Source organism: Megalobrama amblycephala, linkage group LG18 (genome assembly GCF_018812025.1).
Source record: "Megalobrama amblycephala isolate DHTTF-2021 linkage group LG18, ASM1881202v1, whole genome shotgun sequence".
NCBI lineage: Eukaryota > Metazoa > Chordata > Actinopteri > Cypriniformes > Xenocyprididae > Megalobrama > Megalobrama amblycephala.
The window spans coordinates 520,356-537,282 of NC_063061.1; the positions used below are offsets into that span (position 1 = coordinate 520,356).

General features: G+C 37.2%; 1 protein-coding gene across 2 annotated transcripts in view; it reads left to right on the forward strand.

Moving 5' to 3' along the window:
• stk10 (serine/threonine kinase 10) overlaps window positions 1–16,927 on the forward strand; it is a 65,966-nt gene that overhangs the window by 6,530 nt on the left and 42,509 nt on the right. For both annotated transcript variants that reach the window (XM_048165433.1, XM_048165434.1), the window contains exon 2: window positions 10,734–10,898. In XM_048165433.1, the coding sequence (XP_048021390.1) occupies window positions 10,734–10,898 (165 nt within the window). The remainder of the gene's footprint in view (window positions 1–10,733; window positions 10,899–16,927) is intronic.

Sequence of the window (16,927 nt, forward strand, 5' to 3'; positions counted from 1 at the left end):
TACTAGGATATTGGCTGTTTATGAGAACTAATAAAACACATATTCATGTCTTATTCTGCATGACCTTATTCTATATCCCTCAATCCTACCCAATACCTAAACTTAACAACTACCCTAACTATTGATAAGCAGTAATTGGGAGTTTAAGTCATAGTTAATAGTTAGATAATAGTGAGAATTGAACCCTAATCTAAAGTGTGACCAAAATTGTGAATCACACCAAAATAACAGATTTGAATTCAGTCGAATCATGGCCAAATTTCAGATATGTCACATAATTTATTAAGGAATTCAAATATTTGCAGATGTCTTTCGGTGTTTGAATATGGATCTGGTTGCAGTTGGATTATTTTAGAGCTGAGGAGGAGTGAAGTGTCTTTTCTCATGGTATTTCGGTTAGTTAATGCTGAGTAGCTCTTTGATTGTTAATTATTGATGAAACCCGTGTGGAAGCACATGGCTGCCGTGTGAACAGCAACCTGTCAGGGGTAAAGTTTGACATGTGGATCTCAGGGTTGAAATGGTGGTTGTGGTTCTTCAGAGTAAAGTTTGAGATGAACTCACGTGTTTCTGGCGTAGGTCTGCTAATCACCAGTGTTCAGTGCTGTTGGCTGTGCAATGATAAGAGTGTCTTCTCTCTGGGCGGAGATGGACATATTCTGCATATTAGCTAAACTACACCATGCTCCACATTATAAGGATCTAGTGGAGGCCTCATTGTTTCTGTGACTGTCCATTACTATTTGTAGTTTTGCAGTTGCCGCCCAATTCATTGAAACCATTTGAGTCATTGTGCTGAACTTTAAGTCAGGGAGATAATTGTACATATAAGTGTATTTGTATTTGTCATGCAACTCTTTAGAAATAGTTTCATTTGGTCATTGAATTGTTGTGAAATTGGCCCCATTTATCATAATAAATGCAATGATAGTGACAAATGAGTCCAAGGCTTAGCTTTTGTTTAAAGATAATATTGTTTGAGGCACAAGGTTACTCTTACTTGTGTAAGAATGTAAGGTTAACAACCTTAGAACAATGCTTCAACACCTTTAAACTGATCTAGTATCTTTTTTTATTAGTCTTCTTATCTCCTTAAGGCAATTAATTACGACTACAGTGGTGCTTGCACATAAATATGTCTTATGTCTTTGGAGTCCTTGGGTCAAGAAATGCATGCCTCAGATGTGCTCATTGTGGTGAAATTCTCTGTACTTTTTGAAAAACCTACTTTTGACCCAATCGAAACCAAAGCAGTTCAACAAGATTCTCCATTTGATAGTCAATAATTATCAAAAAAGCTGAAATTTCCATTCACGGCCCCCAAGGGCCACCAAAACGTTTAAAATGGGTGGAGCCACTTGTACTAAAAGGCTATAACTCATGAATGGAATGAGATATTTTCACCAAACTCAGCTCACCTATGTAAGAGCTCATTCTGTGGTTGTGTAAAAAAGGATGCTGCGACTGGCCACTTGGTGGCGCTATAACAGCAAAAAAAACAAAAAAACATGAAAACTGCTATAATTACTTCACTGTTAGTCCAATCGACTTGATAATTGGCATGCAGCGTCTTCATCCAAGGTGCCATGATTGTGTTTGAGGACATTGACGTATCTCAAAAAACATGTCTGCCATTGGCCAATGAAATTTGAGCAGCTTTCAGACAAGGTTAAAGGATTAGTCCATTTTTAGATGAACTCTTCCTGATAATTTACTCACCCCCATGTCATCCAAGATGTTCATGTCTTTCTTTCTTCAGTCGAAAAGAAATTAAGGTTTTTGATGAAAACATTCCAGGATTATTCTCTTTATGGTGGACTTCAATGGCCTCCAAACAGTTGAAGGTCAAAATTACAGTTTCAGTGCAGCTTCAAAGAGCTTTAAACGATACCAGTAAGGGTCTTATCTAGCGAAACGATCTGTCATTTTCGAAAAAAAATACAACTGTATATGCTTTATAAACACATATTATCGCCTTGCGTGTGCTTCCGCTTTCCGCATTCTTCAAAAAACATACACTGTATGTCCTACACCTTCCCTATTCTACTTACGGAAAAAAAACGGAACTGGTGCCGCGTTCGTTCCATAAGTAGAATAGGGAAGGTGTAGGACATACGGCGTAAGCGTTTTGAAGAATGCGGAAAGCGGAAGCACGCGCAAGGCGATAATATGTGTTTATAAAGCATATACAGTTGTATTTTTTTCAAAAATGATGATGGTTTCTCTAGATAAGACCCTCACTGGTATCGTTTAAAGCTCTTTGAAGCTGCACTGAAACTGTAATTTTGACCTTCAACTGTTTGGTGCCCATTGAAGTCCACTATAAGGAGAATAATCCTGGAATGTTTTCATCAAAAACCTTAATTTCTTTTCGACTGAAGAAAGAAGGACATGAACATCTTGGATGACATGGGGGTGAGTAAATTATCAGGAAAATTTTATTTGTAAGTGGACTAATCCTTTAACGGAGGCTAATCGGAAAGAAACTCTGGGCCTGTTTTACTCACGCCCCAGAGACCTGTGAGAAATTTGAAAGAAGTCGGTCACCGGGAAGGCCTTGGTGTTTTTCATGTGCATAAAGGATTGTGTATCACGCAATTTGTCACACACGCCCACGACATTCATACCACATGGTAGAACTCCTCATTCTGAGCAACTTTGCCTCTAGGGCTACCGCTGTCCATTGAATCGTTCATTAAATATTGGAGATTATTTCAAAAAAAGTTTTTGGCTCAACCTCCATAATCATTAAAAAGCTTAATAAACCATAAATTGCCTGTATTGGCTGTAATTGGTCTTTTCCATCTATGATCAAGAGAGTTACAGACTTGCTAATTAAAACATAATACCTTTTTACGCTTAAAGGCCTTAAAGAGCTTGAACCCCGATAACTGCTGCTCGCAGCTATATTTAATATAATACTTTATTGAGAACTCAATATTTCTGTTAATTGCAAATATAATCTCTCATCATTAATGATTACCAAATAGTCCATTTCTCTTTCAATTAGCCTTTGGTAACTAGTTGTAGATCACGTGACATCTTGATGCTTTTGCTGAGCCGTAATTTCGAGATGACAACACAGTTTATCGGACTGGGACGAAATAAATCTACAGCGGTCTTGTGGTACAAGTAGGAGCTCTCACAAAATTCCCAGTTTACAATCTGCAATTACGAGTTCTATGTGGATGTGAAGTTGGAATCTTGTAATTGCGACATGCCGTGAACGTACTTTTCATGCGTGATAAACAGGAAAATGATTCAATGATGCATTTCAGCTGTACAGCAGCTCTAAAAGAAAATAGCGTCATTGTTCAGCTGAATTCAGTTCCATTGTAAAGATCATCATCAGTTATTAAAATAGTCCTGCAGGAAACAGTGATGTCATCATCCATCGAGAGTTTCTTAAGGTGTGGTGTCAGTGTCAGCAGATGTAAACAGAGGTGTACCTTTTTATGGGTGTGTTGAAATAACTATTACACGGGGTTGAAAGTACACTGTTCTTCTGTTGCTGCTCAGGGTGTTGTTTTGATGGCCCTCCAGGATATTTAGCTCAAATGAGAAGCTTTGACTTCTGCCTGAACAGGTGCCATAATCCTCTCAATGGATATATAAGTGGATTTGGGGCTTTATTTATGGTTATGCTTCATTGAGGCGATGAGCCCTTGAAAGTGTGTTTCAGTTTCACTGTTCAAACACTAGTGGGTCACTCCGTGTCAACTCAAGCAAAATTTTTTTTTTCTCCTCCTGGTGAAAGAAATACATAAATGAAGAAGAAAGCCAAAATATTAAATGTCATGGATGTATATTTACTGAGTAATCCTCTATTTTATAGAGGGGGGGCAAAATGATACGTGATACGTTTCTAGTTTCAAGATTATTTGTTCTTCAGTCAAAAGTTTCAGCTGTATGCAAAGTGACCCACATTTGGTTTTTGACCACTGAAAATGTGTGCAATTTACCAATTTACTCATGGAGCCGCATTGAGATCTCCATATCTCTGGAAATGAACCATGTTGGGCCTTAAAAATGAAGATACCAAAAGAACACTTTATTAAGAACCAGAATCTAAAAGGATATTAAGATATCTTGCAAACTTCAGGCAAAAAACACAAGAAGTGCTTCTTTCCCATTTTTAAACAGTCACTTTTAGCATATAATGCAACAAAGATTGATAAAGTCAACAGATTTTATTAATAGACCTACCAATGTCTGTGTAAAAATAAAATAATGCTGATGCCATCTTTCTAAAGTCATTTTTACAGCCCTCTAATTTGGCTCCAAATCTCATGTTGAAATTGTCATTTTGACCCCCCTCTACAAAATAGTGCATTACTCAGTAAATACACATCTGAGACACAAATATTTTGGCTTTCATTGCTATTTATGCTTGTCTTTCTTCAGAATATATATTTGAATTTGAGCTGGTGAAGTTTCTGAAATTTGGTTGATTTGACTCTGAATGATGCAAGTGCCATGTCACATCTTCAGTCTCTCTTTTGTCCAGCCGATGAAAGGCAGTAGTGAGAGCACATTCAGAAAACTTGTTTGTAAATTTTATGTTGACTTGAGAAAGCTTGGCTAGAAAGTTTGAAGCCGGGTGCGCACTGTATGATTTATAATAGTTCTTTGCTTGTAAGACGGTATGAACTGTAAGCTGTAAGCCGTGTCTCGCTGTCGGATCTCAGTTGTCATTAATCTCAAACTGTACGGCAGTCAAGACACGTTAAAACAGATGCGCTCGAGAGGACTCATCCAGGGTTTTACATCATCAATCTGTTCAGTGACTGTGAGCTCCATTTACATGCGGGATAGGAGTGGTGGCTAGCAAACAAAAACAATCTCTAGTGTTATTTTGATCATCTTGAAAAGAAAACTGGAAAAGATGAAGATGTGTATTGAGCAAGTGGTGGTTTGCTGTTGTCTCACTAATTGCTTCATCAGGTTCTGTACTTCTATTGGTTTTTGACTTGACTGTTATTGTAGAAGTCACAGTGTGTCAAATCTTCTGATGCGACCAGAGTTTCGAGGTAGAATTTGAACACAATGCTCATTAATCAGCTGTCGGTGATGAACATGTCAAACTAACGATCAAAGAACTGGGATCCGAGGAATCTCCCACAAAATTTGTCTCAGATGACCAAATAATGGTCACAATAGTACAGTGTGAACCCGGCTTGAATTAGTCTAAAAAAGCATTAAGTTTGAAGGTTTTATGATTAAAGTAGTTTTAAACATGGATTATTATATATCAACAGATATAATTTTTGATTTTAATTTATTTAAAGGTGCCCTAGAACTTTTTTTTAAAAAGATGTAATATAAGTCTAAGGTGTCCCCTGAATGTGTCTGTGAAGTTTCAGCTCAAAATACCCCATAGATTATTTTTAATTCATTTTTTTAACTGCCTATTTTGGGGCATCATTATAAATGAGCCGATTCAGGGCTACTGGCCCTTTAATTCTCGTGCTCTATGCCCACGGAGCTCGCGCTTGCCTTGAACAGTGCATAAACAAAGTTCACACAGCTAATATAACCCTCAAATGGATCTTTACAAAGTGTTCGTCATGCATGCGTCGGATTATGTGAGTATTGTTTACTGTTATATTGTTTACATTTGATTCTGAATGAGTTTGAGGCTGTGCTCCGTGGCTAACGGCTAATGCTACACTGATGGGAGAGATTTATAAAGAATGAAGTTGTGTTTATGAATTATACAGACTGCAAGTGTTTAATAATGAAAATATCGACGGCTCTTGTCTCTGTGAATACAGTAAGAAACGATGGTAACTTTAACCACATTTAACAGTACATTAGCAACATGCTAACGAAACATTTATAAAGGCAATTTACAAATATCACTACAAATATCATGGATCATGTCAGTTATTATCGCTCCATCTGCCATATTTCGCTGTTGTTCTTGCTTGCTTACCTAGTCTGATGATTCAGCTGTGCACAGATCCAGACGTTAATACTGGCTGCCCTTGTCTAATGCCTTTCATAATGTTGGGAACATGGGCTGGCATATGCAAATATTGGGGGCGTACATATTAATGATCCCGACTGTTACGTAACAGTTGGTGTTATGTTGAGATTCGCCTGTTCTTCGGAGGTCTTTTAAACAAATGAGATTTACATAAGAAGGAGGAAACAATGGAGTTTGAGATTCACTGTATGTCATTTCCATGTACTGAACTCTTGTTATTCAACTATGCCAAGGTAAATTAAATTTTTCATTCGAGGGCACCTTTAAATCAAATTTTTTGATATTTGTTTCATGCTAAATGAACACAAACTAAGATAAATAAATGCGTCAGAAGTATTTTTCATAATGTGGTTAATGTAAACAGATGAAACCGTGTGAATTATTGTCACACCTGATTTTTTTTCACACCTCTACATTTCTACACCCAATCTTTACTGACGTTCTGTATCTCAGTTTTGAGAATGCAAACACCATTATGTCTCTCCATATTGCCCTCATTCATCTTTTGGCCATATGTTTTTAGTCACAGAAGTAATGGTCATGAAAAGGAAGATGTTTTTCTATAAGATGCGAAGGCATTCTGACATGGTTCTTAATATTCAAGGGTGTGGAGTTTCTTTTCCCATATTTCATTGAACGGATGATAAGATGTTAGTTTTGTTTACTTGGTCAAGCATCACATCAGGATATGACTCATCTGCTCCATTTGCAGTGGGACTTTTCTGCATAACCCTAGCAACTGCACAGTAATGCCCTAGCAACCACCCAAAACACCAAAGCACCACAAACATCAACAGTACCCTAGCATTGGTTTTATATATATATATAAAATTATATAGCCATCTAAACCTGTCCTACTCTCATTCTCATTACATTTTTTATTGATTATAACCATCACAGTAAAATTTATACAAGTCTTGCTTTTTGTTATTGAGCCAAATCATGTTTTAGTTGAGATGCTTGACAAATAAGCGGAAGTCTTGCTTTTGAGTGATTTGCCAACACAGTTTCCTCTAAAAACACGGCCAGATAACCACAACGTCTGACTCCACCTTGAATAGTTAGCGCTGCACACTAACACAACATGTTTCCCACCGCATTGTCAGATATCACATGCAAGGTGATAAAACTGGCCTAATATCTGAAAAAAGTGAACAAAACTGTTTCTCAGCTTTTGAAAAACTAAATCAAAATGCAAAAAACTTGAAAATGATATCATATGAAGAGCACCTGCATAATGACCCTCAAGGTCAGGAAGTCTTAAAATGTTAGATCATTTGATCTTTATGACAAGGTTAGATCAACATGCTGTGGTTTGACTCTTTAGAAACATAATTATGAATTAACATTCATGATATTCGTTAAAATACCCTGTAAGATATTTTTGAAAATAATTAAAATTATTGTTAAGATGTGTGCGCTCACATTTATTCAAGGTGTAAGAAAAAATGTTAAAGGGTTAGTTCAGCCAAAAATGAAAATTCTGTCATTAATTACTCACCCTCATGTCGTTTCACATCTGACAGACCTTCGTTCATCTTCAGAACACAAATTAAGATATTGTTGATTGTTGAGGCCTGCATTGACCGCAAGAACACTCCCTTTTTCAATGCCCAGAAAGCTACTAAAAACATATTTAAATCAGTTCATGTGACTACAGTGGTTCAACCTTAATGTTATGAAGTGATAAGAATACTTTTTGTGCGCCAAAAATAACAAAATAGCAACTTTATTCAACAATATCTAGCGATGGGTGATTTCAGAACTCTGCTTCATGAATCAGTGAATCAGTGGTTCGGAGTGCCAAAATCACATGATTTCAGTAAACGAGGCTTTGTTACGTCATAAGTGTTTTGAAACTTCAGTAGTTCACGTGACTATGGCAGTTTGATACACGCTCCGAACCACTGATTCGAAACAAATGATTCGTAAAGCTTCGAAGCTTCATGAAGCAGTGTTTTGAAATCACCCATCACTAGATATTGTTGAATAAAGTCGTTATTTTGTTTTTCTGGCGCACAGAAAGTATTCTCGTCGCTTTATAATATTAATATTACGGTCACATGAACTGTTTTAAATATGTCTTTAGTAGCTTTCTGGGCACTGAAAGTGTTAATTATCTTGCTGTCAATGCAGGCCTCACTGAGCCATCGGATTTCATCAAAAATATCTTAATTTGACATTAATTACTCACCCTTTGACATGAGGGTAAGTAATTAATGACAGAATGTGTTTCTATGTAAACTAGCCCTTTAATAATTTTTACTTAATGGTTACATCGCGGCTATTTTTAAGAGTCACTGAATTAAAACTTTCAAAATGTTTGGTATAAAAGTTTGGAATAAAACAGTTTTTAAAAAACATTCAACCAAGATAAAGGAGGAAAATACAACTTGAAACTTTAAAAAAGTACATATCTAAAAACATGACACATTATTTCAAAGTAGTTGTTTAGTTGAATGATTTTTTGCCTTTATCATGGCCATTATTATTAGCGTTGATCCATGCAGAGATTTATTTATGCACAATATTTCAAAGAAAAAAAAAAATCATTTTTTTCAATCCTTCCCCTTCAAACACCAGTAAAGCTCAAAGTATAGACCCCTTAATCGCCTACGTCACTGTGATGTCACCGCTCTAGCTGGAGGCAAAACATAAGAACTAATAGCGGGCTTGAAGTTTTGACTTTAAAATGTCGTCTTGTTGTGTTTTTGGCTGCCAGAATAGAAGGAACAGGACTTTTGGTTCAAAACTAAAGTTTTACCAGATCCCGGCAGACATTCCTTCACAGAAATCAAATAGATAATTGTGGTTGAATGCAATACGGCGTACAGACTGGATGGAAACGATCATAAATAATGCTCGTGTTTGCAGTGCACTCTTCATATCAGGTAAAATAATCGATGCATATGTAATGGTGTGTTGGTTTTATCTAGTACAAATCACCAAGTTTCTGTTTTATAGGTGAAAAGTCGCCAACTTTCAGCGCACTAGCTAGCTTAAATGTTAAACAAACATACAGCGATAGATGAGTGTGCCATCCTTTGAATGGTCTCTTAAAATAATCCACATTGCTAGCCATAATCATAGTTAGCCCAGCGATAGGTTACATTAGACAATAAGCCTTCCCTGAACCACCCGAAAGTAATTCATATGTTGTCTAGGAAATATCCAAAACTTAAGTTAATTTACAAAAATAGCTGTCACGGTCCCGCAGAGTCAGTGACTGTACATATTCGGACAGTTCTGAACCTTCTTCTGCATCTATGTTTAATAAATCCCTCCTAAAACATGCTAGCTTACGCTTGTCAACATTGAGTCCAGCGTCTCTTTTTGCCTCCAGCTAAGCCCTGCCCACCAGGAAACGTTGCAATGTTTACAAACTTTTAAGAGGTCTATACTTTGTTTTTTAAGCATACACTAGCATACGAGTACAGTCGAAAGCGTATACTCCATTTGATAGCGTGCACAAACCATAGACTGTAAAAAAAGATGGACAGTGCCGCTCCGGTTCCTTCCACTGTAGAAAAATTAAGCCAAAACATCCCAGTAACGCTCGGAGCCAGAGTCTGTGCAGTAGTGATCCTGAGGTGAAGCCGCGGCATCAAGGTCCCGCCCACACTCCCGCTGACTCGTTCGCAAGCACAACTGTCAATCATGATGTTACACCACGTTTTTATAGCAACAAATAACTAACTAAAACCAAACTTAATGGGAAAACGAACACTTGAGCATACGTCTGCGTGATGAGAACTAGAAAGCATCTTATGAAAAAAAACATCAACTGGATTCTTTAGTTTGGCTCACATCCCATTCGATTACATGGAGAGGGCGGGGTTTAAGACCTATACTGCAGCCAGCCACCAGGGGGTGATCAAAATGTTTTGGCTTCACACTTAGTACAAACACAGACAGCCAACACATGCACTCTAGAAATTTTCATCTTTGTCCAGTGTCTGCGCTATTTTTCTCCAGAAGTTATGACCAATTAAAATGTCTTCTTTTAAAGTAGGGCTGACCGATATATCGCATGCGATTGTCACGCGCATTTCGTCAGTAAAGCCGGTTCCCTGATTACCGCTAAATCGGCATCACCTGCTTTCAAATGGAGCGGCATTTAATAGACAGAACCGTAGATCACTGACAAGCTGCGCAATATCGCGTTCATTATCGAAGGTGATTCATCTGCGATATGTACGCGATATTGCGCGGCTTGTCAGTGAACTACGAAATGCCGCTCCATCTGAAAGCAGGTGATGGCGATTTAGCGGTAATCAGGGAACCGTTGTTGTTCTGTCTCTTTAGTTTCAATTTCTACTCTGAAACAATGACCACCTTGTGGAGCAACTAATTAGTGCAAAACAAATTCAGCGCGCATGCAGGTAGTACTATTCTCGTGACGAAATTTGCGCCATGCACGCTCTACGCTGACCTTCGCATACGTGTAAAAACCTCACGTAAAATGTATACTTTGGGCTTATGACCCATCAAACCTTTATCAATGACAGCATCAAGCTCACTGACTGCACCACAGTGTCTCCTCTTCTTGCATGTGCAGTTAAACAGCAGTAATGCCCATTATTTCAGCTCTAATGGCAAGCTAAACAAGAATCCCAGAGGCCTGGTGAATTAACCGCACCAAAGGGACAAGCATGGATTGGAACAGGAATATCAACAGGATGTAGCCTAGTAATGTGAATCATGCTGACTTTGTGTTTTGATGTGAAACTGGTTTGTCTTTCAGGCCCAGAATAAAGAAACTGGTGTGCTAGCTGCAGCTAAAGTGATCGAAACCAAAAGTGAGGAGGAGCTGGAGGACTATATGGTGGAGATCGACATCTTAGCATCTTGCAATCATCAGTACATCGTCAAACTTCTCGATGCCTTCTTCTACGACAACAAACTCTCGGTAAGATGGTTAAACTGACCTTTCTTAAAAACTACAAAGTGCGTTGTCTTGCGTATTATCTGAATGGCTCAGCGGGTTTAAATGAATAATCTTTGGTGATAAAATAATATGGTTTGACTTTGACTTCTCCAGTCATTTAGTCTGTTTAAACCCCTGCAACCTCTCGATCATCTGCCTCTTCTTTTGAGTGCATTGCCCACTTCTCAACAGCTGATGCACAGAATCAAGTGCCGCCCTACATCTTTTGTTGTTCGATAATCCGTTACACTTGAATGTATTTCACAATATGGACGAAAACAATCTGTCGCTACTTCAGTTTCATTGCAACTTTAAGAGGTGTTCACACTGACCTCTTTTTGCAATGATAAAGCAGCCGTTGAGGATTTGACCATTGAGTTCAGCATTTACTGAAAATGTGGTTTTGAAAAATGTAAGGATGTCAGTTGGGTTATTAAATACTGTTGTCACTGTCGTTGACTGAACGGTGCATGAACATAACCATTAGGGCTGCGCGATAGATTGAAATACTGCAAATGTACATATTGTGATATGTATATCGCCATATCTGAATGATTTTAATAGGCTATTTCAAAAAGTTGCAAAAAGTCAAAGTTTTAGGTTGATGCATATAGCAGATTTGCATGAATTGCTTGATGTTAAAAAGAGTTAAGCGCACACAGAAAGCCGAGTTTCAGATAACATGCGATCCCGAATTCAGTTCTCTTTTGCGGCTTATTGCACTGGAATGGTAAATTCACACAGTTATGTCAGAATGCCTGTCTTGGCCAGTATTCATGTAAACATAGCCGTTATGTCTTAATGAATGTAAACAGTTGGGAAAGATATCGGATGAGTGTCAATAGGATCCGTGCATTAGCTCTTAAAGTGACAGCAGCCTAATACAGTAAACCTGCTGCTGTCTGTCAAACAACAAAAGATAAAGAGAGAATCCCTTGCTGATCTCGACTGAATAACTTTTGTAGCTTTAATATGAATCAATGTACAGTATGTTTAATTCATGTGAAGACTATGCAGTGTTTTAGTTTTACATTTGATTATTCAGTTTCTGTATTGTTCATTACTTGAAAGTGACTGTTAAATAGATCTAATGTAGGCTTACCTGAAAAACTTCAAGATAAATTAAAAGAACAAAAATAACTAATCGTCCACCCCTAGTTTCAGGTGTTTTTGTTTATCTGGATGTTCTTCATGTTAAGTTTTTAGGTTGATATAACTATATATTACCAAGTTAAGCAAAGAGTTTTGGTATTTCTTACATTGAAATGAACAAATGAATACGTCAGATTTTATTACTTTTTATGTAAAGCTAAAACACTGCTGTTCACTTTCAGAAGTTGTAGTGATGCTTTCTTTTCCCAGAAAGAATGTGAAACATATATATTGGCTATATATATATATATATATATATATATATATATATATATATATATATATATATATATATATATATATATATATATATATATATATATATATATATATATTTTTTTTTTTTAATATATCTTAAATAAAATTTAAATTGATTTTACACAAAGCATTATTGGATCATATATTAAACATCACATTATTTAAAGGATTAGTTCACTTCAGAATTTAAATTTCCTGATAATTTACTCAATTTATTCAGTCGCAAAGAAATGAAGGTTTTTGAGGAAAACATTCCAGGATTTTTCTCCATATAGTGGACTTCACTGGGGTTCAACGGGTTGAAGGTCCAAATGTCAGTTTCAGTGCAACTTTGTTGTTTTACCTTTTTTTTTGTAAAGGCCATTTGACTTAGTCTTTGCACATTCACTTTGTAGACACTGGATCGGTACTTCTGCCTACGTCACGCGTGACCTTTCCAACATGATTATGTAATGCGTGGCGCATCGCAAAGCAGTGCAAGACGAGCAAAAAGTATATAAATTTGTATTTTTTTTTAGAAAATGACCAATGGTTTCTCTAGATAAGACTCCGTCTGGGATCATGTAGAGCTCTTTGAAGCTGCACTGAAACTGACATTTGGACCTTCAACCCGTTGAACCCCAGTGAAGTCCACTATATGGAGAAAAATCCTGGAATGTTTTCCTCAAAAACCTTCATTTCTTGACTGAAGAAAGAAGGACGTAAACATCTTGGATGACATGGGGGTGAGTAAATTATCAGGAAATTTTCATTCTCAAGGGAACTAATCCTTTAACAAGTTATCGCATTTTCATTCAATATCGTGCAGCCCGAATAACCTTATTTAACACTCGAAATCAGGACTGTATTCTGCTGCTGCTGCTGTGTGAATGTGGCTACTGAGTACAGCAATAATTAATTAATGTTAATGTTGTTAATGTTAATGTTGTTGTTCATCAGGGTTGGACAAGTTTAGCTAAAAACTAAGTAGGAGTTGATGAGTAAATGTGGGTGATTATGGTGGCCATAGACGACATGCTGTTAAGGTAACTGCCTGTAAAAGCAAGTTTTCATGAGGAGCCGTTTAAAGCATTGCTGGAATTCCTCAGTGTGAAGGTAAATTTGCTTGTCTGGAAGATGTGTGTCTCCAGGTCTCATGATGTTTGAATAAGACTTCCTTTTGAACAAACTACTCTAATCCTAAATACTAAACTTTGGTACCCAACTGGGCTGTGGGCATGAATGATACCCAAATTCTTGTATGACTTGTTGAAAAGAGGTGTGTTCTGTGTTGTTACTTTATTCTTTAGTTCTAAGCAATCAGACTTTTTTTTTTTGCCTTGGGAACAATAAAGCAGAAAGAAAGAAAAAACAACACAAAAAACAAGTTTTTACCTACCAAGTTGTACCTTTTGTGGTAGTGTATATAGTTTATGTTGGGAAATATATAGATGGATATCTTTTTTTGCTTCCTTTTCAATAGAGTGCTAAAGGAATAATGTTTCTGTAGGCCAAAAAAGTCAATGGTTTTTTGGTTAAATACCTGAAATAAGGTCTTTATTCTAGTCCACTTTCATAGCCATTTTGTGTTTATACCTGCACTTTTGCAAACTATAGGTCGTATATAGCCTAAGTTTAGCTATTTACATCTGACATTCATTTGTGAAGATTATCATGACAGTTAAAATGTGTAAAACACATAAACTTTTATTGGTCACAGAGCTCACCTCTTCAATAATCCAAAAGCCAATGGAAAAATCCTATTGGGTTTTTGTTGAGGGAATCTGGGTGATTCTAACTTCTGGGTTGGCTTACAAAACTACATCATCCCTGCAGCGCTCTGTCTATTCATTCATTGTTTTAAAGCTGCACGTATAATAGATGTGTAATAGAAAGTTTATAAATAGCATTGGCGTATGTTACATTTGCTGTTTCTCATACTAAATAAAGAGGCGTGTGGCATAGCTTTCTGGGCAATCCTAAGCTGTGTCATAGACTAACATATTTGGGTGTGGACGAGGCATCTGGTTGACAAATCTCTCGATGAAAAACATTCAGATGGGAATGTGTGTGGGGTTTTGCTGCACACTTGTTGTCAAACATGACAAGCACTTGTTCTTTTTAACTTGAGTGTGTCAAATTGTCTTTGCCAAATCTGGTGATACAGATGCAGAACTGAAAGCACCAGACTGTCTACAGACCTCAAGCATTTAGGCCATTTGTTTGTTTACATTTGGGCGTAAGCAATGCGAAACAGATGGCTAAAGGACTTTATCCAAGTGCCAGTGGAGGGATGAGCCATGATCAAGGATTTTCCTTCATACTTTAGAATGAAAGATGTTGATGTTTGGTTTGTTGACATGGAATGGAAACTGTACAGCCACCTGCCTACTTTTTAATAGTATGCAAAATAGCATGTAGTGTGCAATAATACATGTGTCAGGCATTTTGAACAGTATTTACATGTGAGAAGCACAGGGGATTTCTAATGTGGTCACATTTTCATATTAACACCACAAAAACACATTTCCACAGTTGTGATTCTCATTTATTGTCTCAAAAGCACTTTCCTCTGATGGGAATGTATTACAGGTAAATAGGATCTTTCCAAATGAAACTTCAAATGCACTTCAAAACAATCATATTTGAACCTTTTAAATATGCAAATCGTATATTTGGTTTTGCATATTACATCAAAAGTGGTATAAATCCCACAGAGATTGTCACAGCTTGTCAAATTGAAAATTTGGAAGGAGCATGAACATCTCACACTGTTACCACCATCCTATTTCCACCTCTATTTCCATTTTATTGTGCTTCTCTAAATAGTCAAAGTCAATCCTTGTGCTCGAGTCCTTCATAATCAGCAATAAAGCAATAAAATATGATCAGCGGTAACCAGAAATGGCCCTTCAAATGATGCAAATCATTGTAAATTCAAATGCAAATTCATTAAGCTGTAATGAAAATTTGATTTCGAACAAAATTGTTCAAATCTTATTTTAGAGATGCACCAGTCTACCGGTAATCAATCGAAAGTGGCTGGTTTTTGCTCCAAACACACAATTGGCAACTAGCCAGTTTTTAGGTCTATTTTGGCCGATATCTATTCTGGACTTGCACACAAACTGCATTGCAGTCATTTACCAAAATGTCATTTGTGTGGAAATATTACAAAGTCTATAAACAGGACGTTAACACAGGCCAGATGGGGCACGCTGAAGATGGATGCAAAAAAGGAGAGCACAGAAAATACTGTACCAGGCACAGCAAGCTCAAAATATTGGAAGAAAAACATAAAAATTGAATTATGGGTGAGGGCTTATATGAATGCATCTCTTAAAGGGGGGGTATCACACACAGTTTCTGCCAATCTCATGTTAATCTTGAGTACCTATAGAATAGTATAGCATCCTTCATATTGCTGAAAACATCTTATAAAAGATACATACGCCATACCGATTCTTTCCGAAAACAGCCGAGCTCCTGGAGGCGTGCCGTGTGAGCGGAACTAAAGAGTGACGAGCATGCGCAGCTTGTATTGTATTTAAACACACACAATACACCATCGCATTATCCATGGAAGGTTATCTTTCCCTCACAACCAAAAATACACTTCTTTGGTGACATTGTTGATTTCGTGGTTTAAAAACAAAGTGACAAATCTTTCTCAAGCAAGTCCTGTGCGGGGCTGCCGACAACTTCCATAAACCCGAACGAAGCATGCTAATGGGCGTGCTCTTGCTCTGGTCGACGTGTGCATGCGCGCTCTTCCGGGAGAAGTGCCCGTACAAGGACTTCTGACCTTTCTGATGTCACCCAGGCACATACTCGAAAAAAAGATCCTGAAATTTAAGAGGATTTGGAAGAGTATTTTTGGCACAGAAATACTCCCTCATACGTCCAACTCGTGTTTTGAAACTTTGGCCATGTTTAGCATGAGAATCCAACTCTTTAACAGTGTAAATAAGTCAGAATGCATGAAATAGCATTACACCCCCCCCCCCCCTTTAAGGGAACTGACTGTCTTCAGAAAAGTATATATAAAGTAGTGTTTATAAGCGCAGCACTGCTTTGTGTACAGTGGAAACCAAAGACGCGATATATCGCTGCTGTTCCACAAGCGCCAACTACTGACAGAGAGTGAATTTGCATTTTCATTCAGTCCGGCTGCTGTTTTTGTTTTGTGCAGGTGTCTTATATAGCATAATTTCACAAAGCTAAAGCCTGTTTTTGCTTTAAATCTTGAAATTATGCAAAACAAATGAAATAAAAAAGAGCTTCAGAAGCCAGCTGCAGTGACACAATGACTTTACCAACTTGTGATTTGCTCTTTTATTTAGAAGGCGGGACTTATAAAATGTAGGGGCTACCGCTAATTTCAAATGGATATTTTTTGTTGTTGTTGTTGTTGTTGTTTAAGGCCGTTTTGGCCCGTATAGAGAAAATAAACAACAAATAAATCTGCTTAAACACAGAAAAACAAATCGGCAGCCGGTACCAGTATCTATGGAAGCTTGTTTGTGCCACTGAATTAAAAATAAAAAAGGTGATTGCGACTTTTTATCTCACAATTCTGACTTTTTTCTTGCAATTGTGAGTTATGAAGTCAATTCTGAGTT